The 24028-nt window shown below is 49.3% G+C and overlaps 1 protein-coding gene across 2 annotated transcripts in view; it reads left to right on the top strand.

Moving 5' to 3' along the window:
- The window catches only part of BCR (BCR activator of RhoGEF and GTPase), an 86957-nt gene that overhangs the window by 51200 nt on the left and 11729 nt on the right, over positions 1 to 24028 (top strand). For both annotated transcript variants that reach the window (XM_088143749.1, XM_088143750.1), the window contains exons 9-18: positions 4125 to 4246; positions 4865 to 5033; positions 5687 to 5806; positions 7295 to 7370; positions 7888 to 7992; positions 8564 to 8638; positions 11623 to 11720; positions 12695 to 12826; positions 17630 to 17689; positions 18421 to 18530. In XM_088143749.1, coding sequence (XP_087999875.1) covers positions 4125 to 4246; positions 4865 to 5033; positions 5687 to 5806; positions 7295 to 7370; positions 7888 to 7992; positions 8564 to 8638; positions 11623 to 11720; positions 12695 to 12826; positions 17630 to 17689; positions 18421 to 18530 — 1067 coding nt within the window. The remainder of the gene's footprint in view (positions 1 to 4124; positions 4247 to 4864; positions 5034 to 5686; positions 5807 to 7294; positions 7371 to 7887; positions 7993 to 8563; positions 8639 to 11622; positions 11721 to 12694; positions 12827 to 17629; positions 17690 to 18420; positions 18531 to 24028) is intronic.

The raw sequence follows: 24028 nt of genomic DNA, 5'->3' as shown, positions 1-24028 counted from the left end.
ATATTGGTAACTGCAGCACTCATCTTGAAGGTCACAGTTCACATTGCCTCCCTGTCCCGGACTGTCACAACATACCTGTCATGAGCTGGGGACTCACCTGGTTTGCCTTCTTCTGCATCTTGTTCTCTTCTTTGGGAGGAGTAGTCCATGCTGTTCCTAACAACCTTGGCAACCTTTCAGATTGTATTGGCTTGACCTCCCACAAATGGATGCTCCTTCCTCAGTAAGGCAATGCCATCAAAACCCTTTTTATGTCTGCAATGAAAGCTCAATAGATTCTGCTTTAGGGCAGGCAAGGGGCCCAGTCCTCTAGAGAATGCCATGGAACAAATCATTAGCTCTTTCTCTCCATCCTCTCATTGCAATAATCAGTCACTGATATACATCTTTGTCATCCCATTGGCAGCCAAGACAATGCAGGTTCTGTAGTTGTTTTTACCTGCTGTTTGTGACCTCTCATATGCCCAGCAGGCTGGGCTTCCTCCTTCAGGGCGAAGGCCAGATTCTCTATCCCAGTCTTCACTTGACAACATAGTTTTTTGGGCCGAATTGTACATCAGAGGTTCTGACAGTCTACAAGTGGTCAAGAAACCCTCCTGCAGTGCCCCTATGTTTCAGAATGGTTGCCATTCTCTATCTTGGTCAGAACTGAGCATGGCCACTTTAAGACATGCTTTTTGCACTAATTTATTTTCTGTTCACCCTTAAATGTTCACGGGCCTGTTCACGCTGCCCAGAGTCATCTTGTGTGAGATGGGCGGCTATATAAATGAGATGGATGGATGGATGGATGAGCCGTGGTCATCCTGTCATTTCTCTAGGTAATATCTAGTAGCTATTTCAGTTTGTTGCCAATCAGTGCATGACATCATCATCTTGCACTTGAACGCAGGATGTTTCCTGAAGAGCTCACAAATATTTAACCACTGATACTTCCCCTGAACCCTGCCTGGAGGGTCACCTTTTTCATGTGGCTCTTACAGCACATCTGTTTCCTGTACCTTCTTATTGGCAGTAATTTTGACTCGCTGAAAGAGGAGTCGCTGTGTAAAGCACCAACGTAAGTTTTCATAAAGCTAAGGTTATTCAAAGCCCAGGTATCTGCTTTCTACCAAATGCCCCAGGTTCACCTGGGACAACTGATTTCATGAAAGTCGCTCTTTCCTTAACTTGCTACTAGCCTAGAACAAATTGTGCACTCCCTCGACACCTGGACCGCCTTCACTTGCTGTGTTTAGAGTATTCCTTCATTGCCCTTCTCCCAGCCCCTGCTCCTTAGATGCAAGCGGGGTACACCATTTCATTTCACTTCGTGATTTGCCAGATGGGTTGTCCAAACTATTAATTCCGCTTGGCAGGTTGGCCAAGAAACTGTGACAGAAGGTGCCCATTGAGCTCCCTGAAAGGATGTCATAGAAAAGAAGACCAAGACCTGCTCTCTACAGCTCAGAGAGCATTATTCCTCAGAGTGCAGGAATAATGGGCTTAAGCCATAGGGAAGCAGATTCCATCTGCTGTTTTTTCCTCAGAGTACAAACATTTTGACGTTGCAATCAACTATATAGAGAAGGCACAGGCTCTCTTCACTGGACATTTTTGAACAAAGATTGGTCAGCCATTGGCCTGGGATTCTTACATTGAAGAGAGTGTCGGACTGGTCTAATGACCCCTTCTCTGAAGTGTCCCAACCTCCAGAGCAATGCAGGATGGCAACGTGATGCCAGTCTTCCAGCTTCATTAGAAGTTCACACTCGATGTGTATACTTTATTTGGCCAGTGGTCCTAGACATTTAGGCTAGGTAATTTTGCTACTAACTTTTAGCATGTGCTGCCAGAGTGGGAAAGGACAAGTTGCTTCCCCATAGCTGTAATTCTTCAAAGTGGGCATCTTATGCTTTCACCCCACCTCCCTTCCTTTCCTTCTCAGATGCCCAGAGGGAATTTCAGGTTTGACCACTCTCTACCACTTTTCCCTAGAGGGAACAGATAGATAGGCCAAATCCATGAGCAGTAAGAGCCTCTAACCATCTTGGTTAGAAAAACATCCAGAGTTTGTTCTGTGCAGGAACAAAACTCTTGTGGGAGTGAAGAGATAACCAGAAGTTACTTGTTCTTCCTCCTGGAAACACATGACCTCAAGTGGGTTCTAATTCAGATACTATGGAAATAAAAAGGTGAAATAAAATCTTCATCAGCTTGTCTCCCTGTGATGTACGTGGATGCTTCTATGTAGTTTTCTTGGCATGATATGGAAGTGGTTTGCCGCTGCTTGCTTCCAGATGTTTTTCAACTTCCTAGCTTAGCCTACAGCCCTGGACTTTTAGATGGTCCCACATTCAAATGCCAACCAGCACCAATCTTGCCTGGCTTCTGACTTTATGTGACTTAATGTTGCTTTTAGGCTTAATGTTGCGTTGGAGATTTTCACCTAGAGGTTGGAGTGCAAATGTCCCAAAATAATGAGTTGCCTTGTATATTCTCAGACTTGTCATCTGCTTGGAGAAGTTAGGCCATGGTGCTGTTTCCTGAATTTGTTTGGATTGAAGCCAGATCAGCTTTCAGCAACTGAAAAAAAGTAAATCACTTTGAATTTGGCTCAATTGGTCATGGCGTGCAGCCAATAATTTGGGTAAAAATGGGGAAGGATTTTTCTTTAAACTTTTCCAGTTTTATTATGGAACTGTATCTCCCAGGGTTTCTTTAGCAGAGCAGTTAATTTTACTGAGGGATCTCAAAGTAATAAAAGTCCTAGGTGAGCAATAAGTAGCTTGAAGACAGTCCTTCTTACTTTAGACTTTCTGCCACAAGGAAGGACTTCGACACACCCTGCCTAAAGGTTGGGCAAACAAGGAATATCAAGGTGGAATCAGGTGGGCCTTTCCTCACTTGCACCCAGCCATGGAACAAAGCTGCCCTGGCAACCTCTTCTTTCTGCTCCATCTCCCTGGTGTTGCCTTCATCTTGCCTGCTCCCGGAGAGTGAGAGAGGCTGAAGTTCCCCATGGCGGTTCCAGCACTCCCTTCTGACAAAGCCTGATGGTACCCCCAGGGTGTGTAAAATCTCTTAGACTTTGTCACCTTGGAAGGAAGTCAGGGACTGCAGTGACTGGAAACAGACAACAGAGGCAGGAGAGGCAGGAGAGGAAGGCAATGGGACAGCAGATTTCATCTGCCTTGAGGAGGGTGGCGAGTGCTCCAGCTTGGCGGTGAGGAAAGATCCTTTGGACTCAGCAATGAGTATTTAGCTACTTGAACCCTCCTCAGTTTAACAAGGCTGAGCGAGAAAGATAGGTCGTGGGGTTAGCTGTAATCTTCCTGGCTATCCGTTTATCCATGATGTACAAAGTACCGTAAGTTCAAAGCAACCGTTCCAGGTATTCTCAGCTTGGAATAAAATATCGACATTTCTAGAGCTTTGTCCAGAACTTGGGGGGCATAAAGGTGGCAGTTTCACGTGTTCTGAGATCCTTGAGCCCTATAAGTAACTTGTTTTTAAGTGATCACTGGCTTGGGAATTATTTCTATGTGTTGAATTTTGGCCGGTTGATTTCAACAAAACCTAAAAATCAAAATAAGGTCTGGTGCTTAAGAACTATCCTCCTGTTTTTTCCTTCTATGGATTGGATGATAGGCAGCAGCATTGAGGATGGAGAACTGCCCACCCATTTATGGGCGTTGGACAAAAGGAAGTAGTCAAACTTGGTTTGAGCTCCTATTGGTTGCTCTGTAGAACCCTTGAGGTACTTCAAGCTTTGCTCCATCATTACACAACCAGGTTGTAACGTTCTGAGTAGGCTGCTTTGTCCCACACTTGAAACAAAATTGTAGAGATTTCCCCATTTTAGAAATAAAGAATTAGAAAGGCAGGCTGTGTCCCTCAACTATCATGAACTAAGTTTGGGTTCTGATGGGCTGCTTTTGGGACAGGTTGCCTTTTCCTTTCAACTTTAGACTCCCTGGTTTAACGTCTGCTGTGACAGTTCAAGTCTAAACAGCTCTCCTTGGTCTGTTTATGGCTTTATCTCAGCCATCGTTCCTACCCTAGAGTGGCTGAGAACACAATGGGGTTTGGCCTGTTTGTACCTTTTTTTCTAGCTAAGAGGCCTAACTCTTTCTTTTTGACAGCACCGGCAACTCCTGAAGGACAGCTTCATGGTGGAGCTGGTGGAGGGATCTCGAAAGCTGCGTCATGTCTTTCTCTTCACGGATCTGTTCCTCTGCGCCAAACTCAAGAAACAGATTGGAGGGTGAGCTCCACCTGGAAGCAGTTCTGTAGGGGAGAAGAGCTGTGGCTGGGTGGTGCAAGCAGAGAACTTCCTTAGGGATGGGCTGGATGCCAGGATACAAAAATAGTGTTTCTGAACGTGTGCCGGGGATTTCTCTTTCTAACTGAGGAGGGGGTGTTCTGCATTTCTGGGCTTTTCCTTGGAATCTTCTTGGAGCCTTCAGCTCTGAAATTTGTGTGATGTTTATGAGGCAGAAATTGCAAAGAGAGGTTGCATGGCTGGAAAGCAATATTTTTATGAGGCATCCAAAGACATTCCAGCCAATGTCCATGAGATGCTTCCTTGCAACCCAAGTTCTCTATCGTACTTTTATCTGTTTTCTAGATGGGTGAGTTTATGTTATAGATTCCCAAAGCCAGGCATTCAGGCAAGTTTTAAAAATAGAGGGAATATCGAGATACTGTAGTGAAGGGGAAAGGTGAGCACTTTGAAAGGTGTGCAAGGGAGAACCCCATGCAAGCAGTTCCAAAAAGCCACCTGACCAAGTGCCTGCTGTGAGCTTCACAGCCTCTTGCAAGACTCGCAGGATTGATGAGGCCAGGGAAGGCTAGCTAACCTTCAGCCTTCTCACCTTTGCAGGAAGAGCCAACAGTATGACTGCAAATGGTACATACCCCTCTCAGATCTCAGTTTCCAGATGGTGGATGACTCAGAGACAATGCCAAACATCTCTCTTGTGCCAGACGAGGAGCTAGATGCCATGAAGATCAAGATTTCCCAACTCAAGAGTGACATCCAACGTGAAAAAGTAAAGCTGGAGGAGGAATTGGAGTGGTTTTGGTGGTGATAAACCATCCATTATTTCTGTATCACTGGGCAGACTAACAAACTTTAGATAAAGAAATACTAATTTGCCTAGGGACTGTGGCTTCTTTGTCACAATGCCCAGAGTGACTTAGCTAACCGCTGTTAAAGCAAACCAGGCAGCTGTACAGTTGTTTTATTCTGAGAACAGTTAGCCAAATTGGAGCCCTACACGCAAAAGCCATGTGGTTTTAGTATGCTTTCTGCTATGCCTGGACTAGGGAGGGTGGGCACACTTGGTGCCATGGAAAACCTCAACTCAGGCCCTCTTTTGGTACCCAGGAGGGTGACAAAGTCCTGTAGTTTGCTTTGTGCTTACTGGCTTGACCGTGGAGGCAGCAGTAGGGAAGCTCTTATTCCTTTTCTCTGGACTCCAGAAACTGGAAGTCCTTTTCTGTGGACATTGGAGCCCTGATTGCTGCTGTTTCCAGATGAAGCAGAAGGAGAACTCAGGCTTACTGGGGTCTAATGGGTTTTGTGGAACCCAGACTCCATTCAGACGTGTGAGGAAGTTAGATGCTGCGTTCCCTGCATCCCTCAAATTGTGAACAGAAGAGAACAGAATGTAATCCCTGTGTGGGCTTCTCTCATCCTCAGAGAGCTAATAAAGGCAGCAAGAACTTGGAGAGGTTGAAGAAGAAGCTGTCTGAACAGGAATCCCTGCTTCTCCTGATGTCTCCTAATATGGCTTTCCGAGTGCATAATCGCCATGGCAAAGTGAGTGGTCTGCCGGATTCCTAAGCTCGCTCTGTGCAAAACTGTCTGTTCCAGGAGTGGAACATCCTGTGTTTCTCCCAGAACCATCCAGTTTGACTGGGACAGCGGGTGGGTGCATGTTTCCCAAGGTAAAGCGTCGTTGCAGAAACGGTTTGCCGAGTGTTACAGACCCCTCTTCCAGGCTCAGGGGCAAAGGATGTGGTTTCCCTAGCTGTTCTCTTTTGAAATGCCATCGCCGCCTCCTGGTTCTGCAAGGGGGCTCGGTGACTTTCTTTGCCTCACCCTGTTTAATATCCTGGCCCCTGAAAGGCTGCCTTTCTCTGCCAAAAGTGTGAAGCAGAAACTACTTTTCTGAGAGTCCCTTCCATGATCAGTTGCCCCAGACCTTGGGCACCTCAGGAGGGTTTTGCACTCTAACAGCCCCTTACATAAGTCAGTTTGCATGCTACAGCTGGGTTATAAAGCACCAGTCCAGCGGTCATCTTTGTCAGGGGTGTGAGGGCCAAGCAGAAGTGGGGTCCCAACTTCCAGCCAGAGTCCCCCTCAGCACTTGGAGGGAGAGGTGCTGGCAGTAGTCAGATCTGCTCCTGAGGTTTTGGGGTCAGGTCAGCAGACCAGAGATTCTCGGCACCCAGGAGAGACTGGCACCCATGTTGTTCCCACCTGGCTTCAGCCTTAATTCCCTCTGGTCTCCAGGCTGCCCAGCCAGGGTGGCTGAAGCTCTCCACCCTCAAGTCCTGCAGGGCTTCAGCTCCCCTCATGGGCCTTCCCAGTCAGGAGGTGCCACTCTGGTTGGCTGAGCTTCCCCCTCTCCCTCTGCTGCCTTCAGCTCTTGGTGTGCATGGGGGGCTGTGCCTCATTCAGACCCACATCCTCTGAGGCAGGGTCACAGAGCTGGCAAGGGGCTTCTGTGTGCCACGGCACCAGGCTCCTCAGCCTGGCTGTCCTCAGAGGAAGGTGGTATGTCTGGCTGCCCAGGTGGTTGAGTCCTCATGACTGCTGGTCATGAGACCCACATGCCTTGCAACACGCCCTTTTTCTTTGTACAGTCCATTTAGTTGTCTGTATTACCTGGCAGAATATGAAATATCATTCAGACCAGCCAGTTGCCAAGCTTCTGTGCGGCGAGGATTTGCCAAGAAGTATATGAAACAGCCCCCCAGAGCCCTCTTACACCTCACTTTCTGATGGTGCTTTGTATACACTGTGGCTATTATTTCATACCCTTTATGATTGTTTGCCATGTAGTCTTACATAGTGGATTATATAAGGAAAATGTTTAAACGTTTATCCATTTTGCAATGGATGCTTTGTACATTGTATTTTAATTCTTTCAATAAACTCGAAGCAGCAAAAATACATTGGCTGAGTTATGAGAGAGGAAACTTCTAGAGTAGACTTTGGACATATGGAATTGCTGGATAAAACACGTAACACTGAAATCATGATTTTTATGGGTTGCAATCCCCTGTGCTCTCTCCCCCTTAGAGCTACACTTTTCTCATCTCCTCGGACTACGAACGGGCAGAATGGCGAGAGATCATCCGGGAGCAGCAGAAGAAATGTATGTGCCCCGGCGGGATCCCGTTGTGGTTGGGCACTTGGCATTTGGGGGTCCCAAGGCTGGTCCTTCTGCTGATAGAGGCGCATCACAGCGCAGCTCCTTGCAAGGGCTGGGCAAGGGTGAACGTGGACGTGGGGCTGGTCTCGTACGTGGTCCCTGCCGGTCGCAGAAGTGTCTTCTAGTGCTTCTTCCACAAAGCCTCAGGGACGGGCATCTCGGCTGCATCTCACTCTGCGCTGGGCTCCTGCGGATGGTCTGTCTTTGCTAAATGGGTGCTGGTGCTGCTGCCTCTAGGGAGGGCCAGGCTGCTTGTTGTGAGAGACGGCGCCTTGCCCCCAGACGGGAGGCTTTGCATTGTCCACACAGATGGGGGGGGGCTGTTGTTCCCAGGGGGTCCCATGGGGTGGTCTTCCTGGCAGTAATTCCCAAAGCACAGGATAGTCCATTCCCACTTCCAAGTCTAGAAGAGCAAAGGCGTCTCTGTGGCCCAAGCACGTCATTCTCCTCTGAACTGCAGGCTTCAAAAGCTTTTCACTGACGTCGGTGGAACTCCAGATGCTGACAAATTCTTGTGTGAAGCTTCAGACTGTACATCACATTCCCCTCACCATTAATAAAGAAGGTGAGTGTGTGAGAAGGACCAGTCCAGCACCCCTGCCGTTGCACTTGTTTCCTGCGTGCTTTGCCCACTGCTGAGCAGTGCCCGGTCTCGGTCTGCACAGCCACCTGCCGTGCGCTTCAGAGCATGAAGTCCGGCGGGGCTCCTGCTTATCCTGGAGGGAGTGCGCTGCCCTCCTCCCCCAACGAATAGGGGCCAGGAGGTATGGAGGCCTGAGGAGATGCACGAGGGAGAGGGCCCTTCTCCCGTTCTGCAGAGAGGGCGTCTCGCTGTGGTCAGTCAGGATCCTTTGGACAGCTGCTCAGCCTCCAGCCGGACAGCTTTTGCTCTCTTGGATTTGGGAAGGGATTTTGACAGATTTGTTTAGAACTATTGGAACCCTAAAATTCCTAGAACTAAATTTATGCTGCTTGGGTTTCTCAAACTACAGCCTAAAGGTTACCAAACTGAGGTGATCTTAACTTTTCAATCTTCTTCTCCCTCCCTTAAAACAGAATTCTGGCCTTGCTCTGGGGAACTCCATTTCCTCTGTGGAGCTGCCCTGACTGTCACCTTTGTATGTTTCTGACCATAGATGATGAACCCTCCGGCCTCTATGGATTCCTGAACGTCATTGTCCATTCTGCCACCGGCTTCAAGCAGAGCTCAAGTGAGTGTAGATGCACAACAGGGTGTACAAAGGGGTGGAATAACTGTTGTGCAAAATAGGGCAGTGTGCCCTCTTTGGTGCTTAAAATTGGGCCCGAATTAAAGGTCCTGGTTATTTTTTGAGCAGAACTTGAGTGACCTACAGATGGTCACCGAATGGCAATGGTGGTGGTCTTTATGAAATGCGATGAAAGGGTATTAAAATGCCTGCAAGAAACGGGCCTAAAAATGCTCAATTTGTTTGATTTCATAATTAACGATTTCCTGTTAGTTCAAACTCTCATAAGGGCTCTGAATGACAGGTAATTGGAATGGAAAGAATAGAAAACAAATGCCATATTTTACACCAAAAATATGTGCAGTGTAGCCCCCCCACCCCCACCCCCCGCATCTGGGTTGGGATCAGTACTTCATAATGTGTTCATAAATGATCTGGAATTAGAGATGAACACTGAGGTGGCCAAGTTAAAATTTTATGGGATTCAGAACGAAATGCAAAATTATGTGCTTAAGGAAACAGCTATCAGCTGCACAGGCCTGTAGTGGGGGGAAGTGGAAGGGAACAAAGTGGAGCAGGTGCAGAGAAGGGCAATGAGAATGATCTGCGAAGAGAGATTGAACATTTAGCATGGGGAGCAGGAAAACAGAGAGCCCTTATTAAGTATCTGAAAGGGAGTCACAGCGAAGGTCAAGGCCAGTTCTGTGTGGTCACTGTAATAGATTTATGTTACAAGAAGGAAGATTCCAACTGAACGTTAATACCTCCTAACACTAAAAGAGGTGGATGTGTTCTAGGATTGGGCATCCGAGAGGGCCGCCCAATGAAACGGCCACCCGGAGCGCAACTGCCATGGCGAGCAGGAAGAGGGCGGCAGACCCCGGGCTTAGGAAGAGAGCTACAGAAGAAAACGCCAAGATGGCGGCCCTCCTGGGGGAGTCCGTGGGGCCGCTATGCTTTGTCTCCGTGCCTCAGAAAGTCTAGTTCTAAAGCTGGAAAAGGGGCAGAGAAGGGAACCCGATGCAACTGGGGGGTGAGAGCAGTGGGCTGGGGGCCCTTACTGAGTCCTCCTTTGCGTCGATACCTGATGAAGAGCGTGGGGGGTCGGCTTCCATCTCGGGCACTTCGTTAATAGCCGCTGGTGGAGATTCAGAGAGATTCACTTGGGCTGGGCTGTTTCTGCAGGCTTAGTGAAGCGTGGAGGCGGTTTCTGCGCAGCCCAGGGGCCCGCCCTTGCGGTCCTCCTTTCCACCAGCAGCCGCGTGGCTGGCGCACTTATGGCACTGATTCGCAAGCCCAGCTGGCACTTGGGGACAGGCAGGAGGGCTGAGTGTCTTGTCACAGGGTCAGTGCTGGACAGCGCATCAGAGGTCACGTAGTCCAGCCCCCCCGCTCGGTGCAGGATCAACTACCCAGACTCGCTTTGAAGTCCTCTGGAGGGGACCATGTTCCTTCAAGAGGCAGCCTGTTGACAGCTCCTAAGATCTGATCCGATTCTCCTCCTATCCTGTGGGGTGGCAGAGGCATTCCTCTCCCCTTTCTTATGAAACCCCTTTGGACGTTTGTTTATTGATGGCTTGATCGACTTCTGTGACTCCTTGATTACCGGAGTGAATCTAAGCGGATTCCGGTGAGCCTGCCTCCCCCCAGCCTTTTCTAAGCATGCCCAGCTCCTTTACTCATCCCTCCTAGAACTTGGTTTCCAGTCCCCTCACCCTGGAGCCCGCTGCTCGTTCTGGCCCACAGGCTGGATCCGGGCCTCAGGGGCCCGCCTTTTCATTTCTTGGCCCTGAAGGTTTCTGCCAGGCGTCCCTCGTCCAGAGAAGGGCTTTTTTGCCTCGCCCGTTTCCACCCTTACCACACCCAACCATGAAATGAGAGACGCTTCCGTCGACAGAATGGCATTTTAGAAACCAATAACCTTAGATTGCAGAGTAGACGTTACCTCTCTTGCATGCCCAACTTGGGTGTGGCTCTCAGGAGGACTGGATCGATGGAGCCATGGGAGCCACAGCCTGGGCATCTGACGGGAAGGGGAAAGCCCGCTGGTCACACGCCCAGCCAGGTTGTGGCCCCCAGTGGGGACCTGGCAGCAGACCAGCCTCTGTACTCCCGAGAGCCCCGGGGAAGGTGCCGGGAGGGCTTCTGAGATCGGATGCTGCGCTTCGTTCGTTTCGCTGCATGTGGAGATGCCTGGCAATCCGAGTTCTTCAAGCCGTGAAAAAGTGCCAGCCCCGCCTACCCGGGGACCACGTTCAGAATCAGAGGTGGCCGTGGAGTGCAGTGAAACCAGGACAGTCGCCCTCTGGGGGAGGCGGGCGGCATATACATTGGATGGATGGATGGATGGATGGATGGATGGATGGATGGATGGATGGATGGATGGATGGATGGCACTGCTGCGAAGCCGTGGTGAAACACAGAGCTGGAAGAACTAGCCAGGCTAGTGGGGAGGCCTGGCGCGATATGGTTCATGGGGTCACGAAGAGTCGGACACGACTGAACGACTGAACAACAACAAGTGGGGAGAAGCCGATCATTTCTGTGGTCCGGCTGGGGGGACATGTTGCACACACGGGGGGGGCATCTCTTCTCTGGCTGGGTTCATGTCTTGTGCCTAGCCTTAATGTGGCTTGAGTTTGTCGGTGGTAGAGGTCCAGTCAATTGTGTTGATTGAGCTGAGCCAGCCTCACGGCATCTTGGATGGCGGTGCCCCAAAGAGGTGCCTCAGGATTTGCAAAGCCAGAGCTCGGCCCCTGTGGGGAAGGGCCGTCTTTCAGACAAGGCTCTTTCACATTAAGGCTCAGCTGCAAGGGCCGCAGGGTTCAGAGCAGGTGGAGCGTGGCCTGAGGCGGGCTGAGGAGTGGTGCGCTTACCTGACCCAAAGGCTGGCTGGCGTTGCCTCCTGCCTGGTGCAGCAGAAGACCCCCGCAGCCCGAGGGGCTCTTACCAGAGCTGCGGCTTCTTCCCTTCTCTCCCGCCCCCAGGCTTGTACTGCACCCTAGAAGTGGACTCCTTTGGGTACTTTGTGAACAAGGCCAAAACGAGGGTTTACAGAGACACCGCAGAGCCCAACTGGAACGAGGTAGGTGGGAGCAGCGCTGGGGGGACTCTATGGCCCCAGCTTTCTTCTTGCCTCAGTTCCCTCGGCAGAGCAGTTTTACAGCCGAATAGGACGGCCGGAAGGAGGATGACAGATGCCTCGCCCCAAATGGGAAACGTTGCAGGAATAGTCTCGTTTTATGTTAATGCACAAAGTTTTGGTTTTGTAAGAAAAATTGGGAAGACTGATTCACAGATCAATTACACTTTAGAATAAATGGATCTAGTACTGGATTAGATCCAACTTAATACTGGGGGGGGGGGACAGGACAATAAATAAGAAGCTGGCAGTAAGTATGAATTAAATAAGGTAATAAAACATGACAAAATTGTGTGATTTAACTTTAAAAAAAAAACAGCTTCTTATTTTACCCATGTCTGACATTGTTTATATATCGTGCTGCTGTGAAAGTGGGTCTTCTTTTCTAAATTTGCATTATAATGTTATTTTTAAAAAAATGTTTTTATCTTGATTTTTAAGAGATTTTTTTAGGACCTAATCGGTCCTAAAAGCAAATAACTTGCTCAGCAAAAGGGCTTTTGTTCTACTGTGTTACCTGACTGGGAGACTTCAGTCAGTCCCAGGATCCCCAGGGCTGCGAGCGAGAAAGGAGCCGTGCCAGTCTGTTCGGAAGGACTTTGGATTCAGGAATGAATCCTGGAAGGAAAGGCGTGAAGAATCGGCACAACGCCCCAGTTTGAGACCCGCGTGGCACAGAGACCTTGAAAAGGCTCGGCTGCTGTTTCCTCTCCCTTGGGGACTTCACTGTTCTGGCAAGCGCTGTGAGGGCTGTAGCCCCTGAATGTCGGAAGCCAGGGAAGGTCTCCCCTTTGGCAGGGACGAAGCCTTCCAGTCCGCCCGTCTTCAGGGAGAGCGTGGCGAGGCCGAGCTTTGCCCAGCAGAGCCCCTCTGCCTGCTCCCGTTGCCCCGTAGCTCTGAGCTCTTCTTTCCTGCAGGAGTTTGAGATAGAACTGGAGGGCTCCCAGACCCTGCGGATCCTGTGCTACGAGAAATGCTACCACAAAACCAAGCTCACCAAAGAGGACGGAGAGACCATGGACCGCATTATGGGCAAAGGCCAGATCCAGGTGGGTAGCTGCTGCCAGTCCTTTCTGTTGGCAAGTTGGGGCAGGGTCCGGGTGGCCTGGGAGCTGCACACCACTGCTCACCCTCCCAGTGAGGGATGGGTAACTTTAACTTCCATTTAACAGGAAATGAGGTGGCAAATACTCAGGAGGATTACGCTGCAATTGTGTATTTCACATCCACCGCCTCAGATTGAAAATGATGGCATGCGCACATTGAGGGGGAAGTTTTGGGGCATGCGTGCGGTCCTGGAGCCTCTGGGTGGGAACCTGGAAGGGGAGCCACTGCCCAGCATGGTCCCTATCAACTGGCCTTCCCCCGAAATCCCTGGAAAACCTCACTTTTCCATTTCCCTCAGTATGTTGGGGTAGGTAGAGAGAGGCATTAAGGCTTTCCTCCTCAGACATGGTGGCACTCTCCCTCTTGCGCACACACGACATGGCAATTTGCCAACCTAAAAGCTTCCTGGGGGGGCTATTGCTTATGGTCAGGATGTTACGCTTTAAGAGCATTGTGAAGGGTAATCAGAGGGAGGGGGCTCTATGGCAGGGTTTTTCTAACTCCTTCAGGTTGCAGAACCTGTTTGTTAAAAATCTGTTAAATTCTCCAAGCCCCCCATCAGAGACAAGCTCTAGCAGTAGAAAACTGGCTGGGTTCGAGGACCTGCTCTAGTGGACGGGGAAGGCCTAACCCTGAGCTGTGTCCTCCGGGGGGTGGGGGGGAGCAGGACCAAGGAAGGGAGAAAGAGGAAAGTGGACGAAGGGGAAAAGGCCAGGGAGTCTGGGGCAGGGGAGGGAGGCCGCGCTGCCGAAGCCCCAGACCTCCACAAACAGCTCAGCTGGCCTTGACCGGTCTTTGCGCTGGGATGCCCCAGGGCGTCTCCCGCCCCTTCAGGATGGGCAGGTGGCCTAGCCAATGCAGCCTTGCCAGCTTCTCCAAGGGTGGGATGTGGGACCCTCTTTGAGCTGTTATCTGGCTGTGCCACTGCAGCGGGTGAGGCTGAAGGGAACGAGACGCTTTGCCCGCTGCTGCAAGGTTTCCCCAGAGACTAGGTGGGCTCTGAGGTCCTGCCTGTTGTGGCGCTCCGGATGTTGCTGGCCCCCTTTGCCCCTGGCCCAGAGGGATTTTTCGGCAGCGCATGGCCCCCCTCTCCTGTAGTGCAGGCAGTACGTTATCAGATTAGCTGGTGGGGCCCAGGGATTGTTTTATTATTTATTTATATATTATTTATTCTTACACCACTTTCCATCTCGGCTGGGCAGATTCTGCTGGTCTGTAGGGTTTCCTTCCTGGGAGAAAGCACAGCAGGGCGTTGGCTCCCTTTCCCGCCCTCGGGAGCAGCTGGGCGGATTGCTTTGGCAAAAGCTGGGCAGGTGGAATTGTCCAGTTTCTCTCCTCCTGCCACAAGGAAGTTGCTCTGATAGCGTCTCCCTTTCTGGCTGCGTCTTGCTCATTCTTGGGAGTTGCATGTTTTGTGATCGGTGGCCTCATTTTCTCCCATCTGGGATTCGCAAATTGCACCGCCAGGAAGAGAGGTTGGCGTTCCTCCCTTTCTGCTTTGTGCAGAAGCTCAGCTGTTTGCAAGGGGCAAACTTGGCATTTCTCGTTTCATCATCTGATCCCTCTTTCTTGGGAGAAAAAGGTGCTTTTTTCTTTGCGCAACCTTTTATGGCCAGAGCAGATGGTTCCGTAGCAGGATTTGCAAGTGTGTGGGCAGAGGTTCAGACACTTTCCCGTCCATACCCAAAACAGGAGTACTTCACTGACATTCAGTATGTGTGTATGGCATTTGATGCATTGCGGGGCAGAACTGGAGTACAGTTTTTGATTCCCACCACTGAAAGTTTCATCCTGGTTTGTGCCTGGGAAACTGCCTCCTTGGGGACTCCAGCAGGAAGTCTGCAAAGCTGCAGCAGGAAACCCCATCACACCATGGACATGCAGGGAGCAGCTGATCTACAATTGACAGAGAAGGGCCCCCAGTCCCTAATTATCATGGCATCCGGGCTCTCTGAAAAGTGGGTCCTACGGACCAGTTTGTTTATCGCCACCTTTCACTCCTTTCGTTTGGAAGCTCCAGGGGGCCACATGCCTGCCGGTCTCTCTGCCTACTGGCTCTTGGGCTGAAAGGGGGGACTGGCCTAGAGTCCCCAAGGAGCTTCTGTGGCTGGGGGGGACCAGGACTGGCTCTTCCTACTCCGAGTCCCGCACTTTCCCCACTACCCCACCCTACTGGCTCAAGGTCCCTCAAGGACTTGCAAGGCTGAGTGGGGGGGCTAGAACCTGGGTCTCCCCACTCTTGGGTCCAGCAGATTCACCACTGGATCACCCCAGCTCTTGGGCTGAGCGGGAGGGACCAGCCCCAAGTCCCCTAGGGAGCTTCCATGTCTTAAGGAGAACTAGAACCTGCTCTCTTGGGCCCCGTCCAGCATAGTAATGCTGTACCACACTAGTTGTCGATGGTTGCCCTTTGTCCCCCCCCATCCCCAATACACTACGTATCAGCTGTAGGCAAGATTACCTGGGGCTGCCAGGTAATTTGAGGCGCAGATTGTTAGGTTCTTCAGTTCTGCTGATGTCCGGCATGTATTGCCTTTCCCAGATACCTTGGTTGACACTCGACCGGGAATTGTTAGGGTGACCTGAGGCTAACAGCATTAAGTGCATTGGTAGTGATGGTATTTCTAGCATTCATTTTAGTTTAATTTAACTAAAGCCTACTTCAGACTGAGTTAAGGTTATTAGTTTCTCTGGCCCTTCCGCTTCTTTCCTACTCTTCCCTTCCGTTCTTGGAATTGGGGCCCAGTGGCTCAGGGCAGACGCGGCTCTGAGCTGGGAAGGTGGCCTGTTCCTGTTCAGTGGCGCTGTGTCGTTTCCTCCGGCTCGACGGCCTTCGAGCCAGGATGCCTTCCCTCGCCCTGATGCCCAAGCGGCCCCTCGGGAGCCCGAAGGGGCCGTGCCCAAACCGACTCTGCTCTGGAAGGAGAGAGACCGGCCCTTCTCCAAACACTAACAGGCCTTTGATTTTTCCCCACCAATCAAGAATAAATAAAATACTGTGATGGTTAAAGGAGAAGGTGCTTAGATGTGAGACAAGAACAGCCACCAGCCTTTAGTTAGGAAGGTGCCCCTTTTCTTCTGCAAACGTTTTCTCAGGAATAAAATAATATTGCTCTTGGTAAAATGTAAATGGATGACTTTAAATTGTTGATGAGATACAGTAACGATGCACACCTCAGGTGAGAAAGAGGTTACCTTTTTCTGACTCTTGCTGGGAGAACCCCCGGATCAAGCTAATTACCAATTAGTAACGGCAGAGCTGAACCGTTACTAGTTAAACGCTCATTTTGCCGTGAAAACCTGCTTGGCCAGGATACGAAGGTGGCGCTCGTTGCCTCTCGGCTGAGTCATGAAACGGTGTCTTGGGCCAGCGCCCCACTGACCTAAAAGAGCCGTCGTTGTCTCGGCCGTTTGACCATGCGTAACAGTGCCGGTCTCAGGCGGGAAAAAGGTTGGAATCACAAGGACAAGCTGTGGCAAAAGCGGGGGGGGGGCTCCGTGTCCTCTTTCTTTCTTTTCAAGTACGGCAGGGCTGGGAAGTTCCCACTTCCACGTAGCCCGAGCCCACAACCCGCACTCAGTCGTCACTGTGGTACAGACAGGACAGTGTCAAAGTGTAGCGGATACAGTTCACTTTTTTTAGCAGCCTGTAGTAAGTTTAATCACAGTTCTGATTTTGAAAATAATGCTAAGGAACATCTGTTTCCCATATAAAAGAAGGTGTGTGAGCCCGCAGCTGCAAACCGCGAGCCAGCTTGGTCTAGCGGAGAAGGCCCCAGGCTCGAAAGCAGGAGACGGCGAGTTCGGGTTCCGCCTTAGGCGGGAAAGCCGGCCGGGCAACTTTGGGCCAGTCCCTCTCTCTCTCAGCCCAGCCCACCTCACAGGGTTGTTGTGGGGAAAGGAGGGGGAGGATGGAGTATTAGGTCTGTTCGTCACCTTGAGTTATTTATACAAATAAGAAAGGCAGGATGAAAAATCTTCAAAAAAAGATGCAGCTCTTCTAAACCTTGGTTTAACGCTGTATGCAGATTCTTCCGTTATTCTGCGGCAGGCGAACTTGCTCTCACTGGACGCGCTCAGGTTCATCTGACGCAGAGCCTTTGTGGAAGGTTTCGCGCGAGCTCTGATAGAAATACGGTGGAGCTCCCAGTTCACCAGCGGAAACCAGACGCCAGACAAGCAGCTCCCTCTCAGTTCTGAGACAGGAAGAAGCTCGTTGCCCTTCCCCAGCCCCAGGAACAGCAGCCCTTCAGGCTTCGGCCTCCCGAGTAGCAGCAGCAGCAGCAGCAGCAGCAGCAGCAGCAGGTCCTTGTTAAAAGGGGGACTGCCGCAGGTGAACGAGAACCAGCACGGTAGCACAAGAAGAGACGCGGGCCCCTCGGTCCGGGTGTTTTTCCTGCAGCTGTCCCCGCAGACTCAGCTGGGAAGCATCTGCCAGAAATTCTGTGCGGCCCCCGTGGCAAAAGCAGGAGAAAAGGAGATGGGCCCGTGTTTGGTATTCAGCATAGTTCTTTGCCTGCCAAAAATGTCCTAGCCTTTTCCCGGGTGGGGGCAATAAGCCGAAGCATAAAAAATGAGTGTTTTCTGTTTTGTTGTACGCTGTGAAGAGCCATGGACTTTATAAGAAAACCCGGTACAGTTCTTTTTCAGGTGATCTTGGTTTGGCAGATACAAAATGGCAAAGTCTGTGATTTGCTCGCCATGTTGATGTCGCCATTTAATACCTGGCTAAATGTGTTTTTCAGCTGGATCCACAAGCCTTGCAAGATAAAGACTGGCAACGCACCGTCATCCTGATGAATGGGGTAAGGCAGACCGTTCAGGACTACAGACTCGCCTTCTGGGGGTGTACATGCCTCATTTCCAGCCCTCCCCACTTCCTGGTCATATGATAACATCTGCACACGTGTGTTACGATGCTCCTTGCCAGCACCAGGCCCATCGTCTGTTCGCTGAAAAGAGCAATCGCCCATCTGACTTACTACACTTTACGTTAATTATCCATAACTGGGAGACGTCTCTGGTCAATCAGTTCTGTTACAACCACTCTACAAGGAAGCGTTCTTGTATTTACATACTGTAGCAGCTTATGCCTGTGAAGAAACAATGCATGATAAAGTATACTAAAGTAAAACGAAAACAAAGCATGACCAATGAGAGGTAAAATCACAATCAGAAAGGCCGTTACACAAGGCACGTGGAAAGTGACCTTTTAGGAAATACTGCTATGCACTATGTGAACTCCAGAAAAATATCTGCTGGCCTAATGCATATTTTAATTAAGAAGAAGCTTTCTCAGTTGACAATAGGTTTTCTGTTCTTAGATGCTTCTTTCTCTTGTAGCTTTGCTGTTTCTGCTCCCTTTTGACATACAGTTAGTGGGTAAGAAATGCCGGAGCAGCCCTCCTTGGCCCAGGCACTGGGGCCTGTCCCCAGGCTACTTGCTTCCAGGCTCCACTCTGTTGCTGGCCCTCTGTGGTCGGGGGGAATCCAGCATTACCTGGAACAAGGAACTGAGACGTTCTCTCTTTCCAAGGTCGAAGTGAAGCTCTCCGTGAAGTTCACAAGCAGAGAGTTCAGTCTAAAGAGGATGCCTTCTCGAAAACAAACGGGAGTATTTGGAGTAAAGATTGGTGTTGTCACCAAGTGAGTTACCGTATTTTTTTAATACTTGTTCATAGTTGAAGTCTTTCCATGTCATCTGTTGTGGGGATGTTGGTTCTCCTAACTTCAGCCAATCTTCTCCCTCAGAACCCCCATTTGCTGATTTTGGACTTGCTGTACTTGGCAGCCACTTCTGGGAAACGATTCATCCTGGGATTTTTCCAGGCTACTGAGCCGTAGCTGGTTTTTTCCATACCCAGAAATGCTCTCAACATCTGGATTTTGCTACATTATGTGAATCTCTTGAACTTTGGTCTGGGCTCCTTTGATTGTAGAGAGTGCAGTGGGGCTAGAGAACTTAAGAGGCACTAGTTATTTCTTGGCCAAAACATTGTTTGTAAAATTTTCCTTGACTTTTACATGTGCAAAAGATTAGGAAGTTAAACAAGGATTTCTTCCTCCCCCCTCAATCTAGTTTATTTTAAAAGACAAAAATGTGATTCTCTGAAGTAGAACAAATATTTTAATTAATTAGTTATAATATTTAGAGTCCGTATCAATGGATGGAAGCTGGACTGTTTGCAGTTGCCCAGCAAAGGATGGCCAGTGGTTTCCTGGATCAAAGCAGTGACCATGGAAAGGAGGTAGCGGAAGGATTGATGGGGCAGCATGAAGGAAAAGAACAGCTGTAACTGTAAATTGTAATATAGATAGGAAATATTTATTTATTCACCAAAATTTGTATGCCATCTATCCTATTCTAGGCAGCTTAAACTTATCTTATTCTAGGTGGCTTAAATCATAAAATACATCCATAAAACCAATAAAAAAATAAACAAAACTATTAAAAATTGTGAGTAAACTGACAGCTGCCATCAAATGAGTCCAGAAGCTCTATTAAAGAGGATTGTTTGCGCCATCTTCCAAATCTTGGTAGGGTTACGCTTAGCCTTCGGGGGCAAGCTGTTCCAGAGGGAGGGGCCTACATCTGAGAAGGTCAGTCTTCAGGTCCCAGCCTCCCCCAGCTTCTTTGAGGACCAGTGCCTAGAGCATCCTCTCCCCATTAGATCACACAGATCAGGCAAATTCTGTAGGAGGAAAATGGTTCCAAAGGCAACAAGGGCTGAAGGTGCAAAGAGCTTGAGGTGTGATCACCTGTATCTTGAATTGGGCCTGGAACCCTGCTGGTAACCAGCAAAACTCCAAAGAATAGGTATGGCTCTGCTAAACAGGTTGATGCTGTTTAGCAAAGAAGGTGCTGTGTTTCTGCCAGCTGTAGCTTCTGAGTTACCTTCAAGGGGACCCTCACATAAAGGGGATTGCAGTAGTTGAGCTTAGATAAGATAAGGATGGGAGTTACTGTCTTCAGTGCCTCCTGGTCCAGGAACGGATGCAGCTGGTGGACTGGCTAAAACTAACCTAAAGGTCTTCTGGCCATAGCTCCCACCTGTTCTTCCAGCAGGAGTCATGACTCTTAGAAAGCCCCCAGATTTGCACCTTTTCCTTCAAGGGAAATCTTTGAAGAATTATAGATGGAACATCAATACCAAAAGGTTTCTAAACCATCAACACCATCTTGGCAGGATTCAGTTGCAGTCTATTTCACCTTACTGAGTCCCTCACGGTCTCCGGGGACCAAGTCAGACTTCCACACATCTCATGTTTGGCACAAAGTTGAGATATAAATCTGGGTATTATCAGCATACTGGTGACACCTAACCATGAACCAATGGATGACCTATCCCTGTGGGCTGAGAAATAGGACTGAGCCTGGTCCACCCCACACTGAAGTGCCCAAGGGCTTGAACTCTCCTCTCCCAACAGAATCAGTTGACGCTGCCTACTCAGGAAGGAATGGAACCATGCAAACTATGCCCCCAGTCCCCAAACCCTGCAGGTGGCTCAAAAGGCTACCATGGGTGATGCTACCAAATACTGCTGAGCGATTTAGCAGGACATGAAGGTGCACATCACCTCTGTCCGCATTCCAGCTCAGGCCATCTATAAGAGCAGCGAATGCAATCTCTGCCTCATGCCCAGGCCTAAAGCCTGATTGGAAAGGATCCACATTATCCATCTCATCTAAGGCTCGCCCTAAGTGAAACCAGCTACCTTCTGTAAAACCTTCCCAAAAAATGGTAGGTTGGAGACCAGGAATCTTTTTTTAAGAATGGGACACACCATCACCTTTTTAAGGTTGGAAGTGTTACCCACTTCCTGAATGCTGTGTTGACCATCTCAATGCCATCATGTCCTCTAGCAGTTCTTATTAGCTAGGAGGGACTGGCATCTAACTTGCAGGTAGTTCAGCTCATCCCACAGAGGACCTTGCCAACTCTCTCAGATGTTACAAACTCAAAAGAATCCCAGATGGTCTTGCAGTTTGCTGCCTCTTGTTATCTCATGGAACTCTGCCCATTCAGTGTCCAACTCAGAAGGAATATGAGTGATTTGGTCTTCAAACTGCTTAGCCAACTGCTCACAAACCATCAGAAGAATCCTCCAGTGCCTAAGAATCTAGAAGGGGATGGGTCACTCTAAAGTGGATTGCTGGTCAATAGTCTGCAGACACAGAGAAGAATTGAGGCTTTGCTACTATTATCATCACGATTGTCCTTCGGGATTGGGTGGAATAGAAATAAGGTAAATGCATAAAAAATAAAGTCATTCGGCAACCAAAGGAGCTGCATGACAGCTGGGTGCTTTGCTGTCCTAGAGAGAGAATTTACTTTTGTTTAAGATAAAGGATCAAAGCCTGCTTTGAATTGTGTTCCTTACACCACCTGGCAGCTGTTGCTGCTCTCTTTTCTGGCAAGGTGCCGAAATGATGTAGGGAACAGGGGTCTGAGCTCCTAGCAACTCACATACTGGCTTCACATTCTGTTTAATTGCCAATATTTCCCCCAGCAGAAAGATTCTTTCGCCTCCCTTCCTTTATTTCAGTTGGCGCTTTTCTAGCCTTTTTTTCCCCTGTTCCTAGGCACCCAGTGGTGGTTTTCTGTCTACTGATTTTCTCCTTCTGATTTCCACACCATTTAACTGCCAATCCTTTTGCTACTAGATCCAAGTGCTGAACTCTTACTTCTTTTTGAAAAATAGAAAAGCCTGTACTTGTCTCGGGGCACTTCCGTGTGGGATGGTTGACCCCTCCCCTTGGGTGAACTGGAAAAACTCAGAGGTGTGCCGTGACCGAAGACTCTTGCATTCCTCAGCCGGTAGGAACCCCAACCCTTTCAGAGGCTACAACAGGGATTCCCCCAGACTATTCCTGAGATGGCCTGTCCTGGAGCTCAGCCCAGAAGCCAGCTTCTGGAATATTCTGTTGCCATTTTGCAGGCCATCTGCACATGCCTAGAAGTGCAGTTCCATCCTTGCTCCTTTTCGACCACCACAGCAGTTATATTATCAGAAACCTGCTGGGTAGGAATAACCTGAGGTATACATATTTCCTCCTGTTTTCCACTTCCTAAAGTTATTTCTTCCTCGCTTCTGTTGTTGTTTTAAGAAAAAAGGCCACTTTGTCTCAAAGAGACTAATGGTGCCCTGAGGCTGCCATCGGGAGCTGACAGGCACACTGACGAGCCTCAGCAGAATTTCCTGGATCCTCAACCTGGCATGGCTTGGCTGGCTCCTGGCTCATACCAGCCTCTCAGATATGCAGCATGGCTAGATAAGACTTTTTACTGCAGATTAGGAAGCTTAACAGGAAGATGTGATTCCCTTTTGATGTCCACTATCATTCTCTGCTCCCTGACCTTGATTCCAGCATTGTCACTGGACCTTCAGATCTAGGGCTCAAAAGGGGGAAGTAGAGATTAGCATCCTCATGCTGGACAAAACCAGCTGCAAAGAGTGATCCACCTGCACAGTTGTTCCCTGGCCTTGGAAATTCAGGACAGCGTCCCTCCCAAATAATCTGCCTGCTCTTGCGATGAGGGGGCTGTTCCACCTTGGTGGTGTTATGGTCATCGCCAAGTTGAAGGAGTCAGGGTCGGAGGAGCCTATTCTAGGTTAATGTCAGGAATTAGAGCAATTAAGCACATGAGGCTGAGGCTGCCAGCAGTCCTCCAGAATAGCTATGGTATGAGTCTGTAATGGTCTGTGGGAATGACCCTGGAGACAGGAGGGGGAGCCGTAGATTAGACCACAGTCAGATAAGAGGCCGCTGAGCCCACAGAAGGAATAGGGACAAAGCAAACAGAAGGGACCCCCCCTAGTTTCTTGGACCATAAAGGTGAGGGGGGAGCGATATAGTTTCAGACTTGCAAGTTTCTGTTAATGTAACCTTACAATAAAAAGGTACTTCTGGGTGTGCTTCTTGTCTGGACTACCTCACAAGCCTGGCAGAATCAGATGACAGAAGTTTGGATTCTGAGCAGCTGTCCAGGCTGAGAATGCACCACAAACTCCAAGAGCTGAACGGAGATGTTCTGTTCGGTTCCTCCAGAAGCAAAAGCAGCAAAGACCTTAATTGGGCTTGTCCACAGCAGCCTATATCAGTGAAACCACCAGTGGCCAGCTTCTCCACTGGAAACAATCACTTCAACCCAGATCTGTGTTTTCTTGTCTCTGAATCCTATGTGTTATCTGAACCTCAGCTTTTGGACCCTGGACTGACTACTTTTCTGTGACTCCTGGACTACATTTATCCACACTCCAATTTGGCTTTGGACTCTCACAATCAAGATTTGCTTCCAGTTTAGCGTTTTGGTGTCTGCAGGCACCTGTGCGTGTCAGTGCTCTGCTGCAGAAGCCTGTTAAATGCTTGCAGATTTGAAAGTAGACAGCTTGCCACCCAAATCCATGTGTGTTCTCAGCCTGGAACAAGACAGGTGGTTAAAGGAAGAATATTTCCACACTGTGATCCACCCTTGCTACAAACAGTTACTGAGGTTCACAGTGGAGTCCAAGCTTTCATTTTGCAAGCCTTTCTTTTGGACTGTTAGCACCTCCCAGGTTTCCATAAAGTATGTGGCAGTAGTTACGGCTCATCTCAGAATACAGGAGTCCAGGTATACACCTGTTTGGATGGTTGGCTCCTGGTTGTAGATCTGAAGTTACGACTTACATGCCTATACCACCTTGCAAAGATTGGCCTCTGTATAAATGAAAAAAAGTCCTCCTGGCACCGACAGTACATTGGGGCATAGCTGAACACAGTCTGGCTGAGGTTCTTCCATCACAACAGATGCTCTTTTTAGCCAATGAGCCAGTTCCTTAAAACACAGCTGAGTCATAAAGGTAGTTGTTGCCTAAGTTGCCTAAGTGTCCCACCCAAAAAGGGTTCCTACTATTTTCCACCTGAAGTTAATTCTCAGCAAACAAGTTTCCAGATTCTGAGTACTGTACTACAGACATCTGCAGTGTGGAGACTTCTCACCAGTGCTGCCATTCAGGAGCGTTGCTGTGAATGCCTATCAAACATAAACTGAGGGGAGAGTTCACTCAGGTCAGCTAGCCAGGACATTGGATTTTCCAAGAATCCTCGTAGCGTAGCTATCTAATGCTTTGGGCTAAAGAGAAAGAATAGTACTAAGAAA

The sequence above is a fragment of the Python bivittatus genome, unplaced genomic scaffold (genome assembly GCF_059951505.1).
Source record: "Python bivittatus isolate LINGU-HERP-01145 unplaced genomic scaffold, Pbiv_v1 ctg000390_np1212, whole genome shotgun sequence".
NCBI classification, from domain to species: domain Eukaryota; kingdom Metazoa; phylum Chordata; class Lepidosauria; order Squamata; family Pythonidae; genus Python; species Python bivittatus.
The sequence above is the reverse complement of the archived record's forward strand: the minus strand, read 5'-3'. Positions and strand labels throughout refer to the sequence as shown.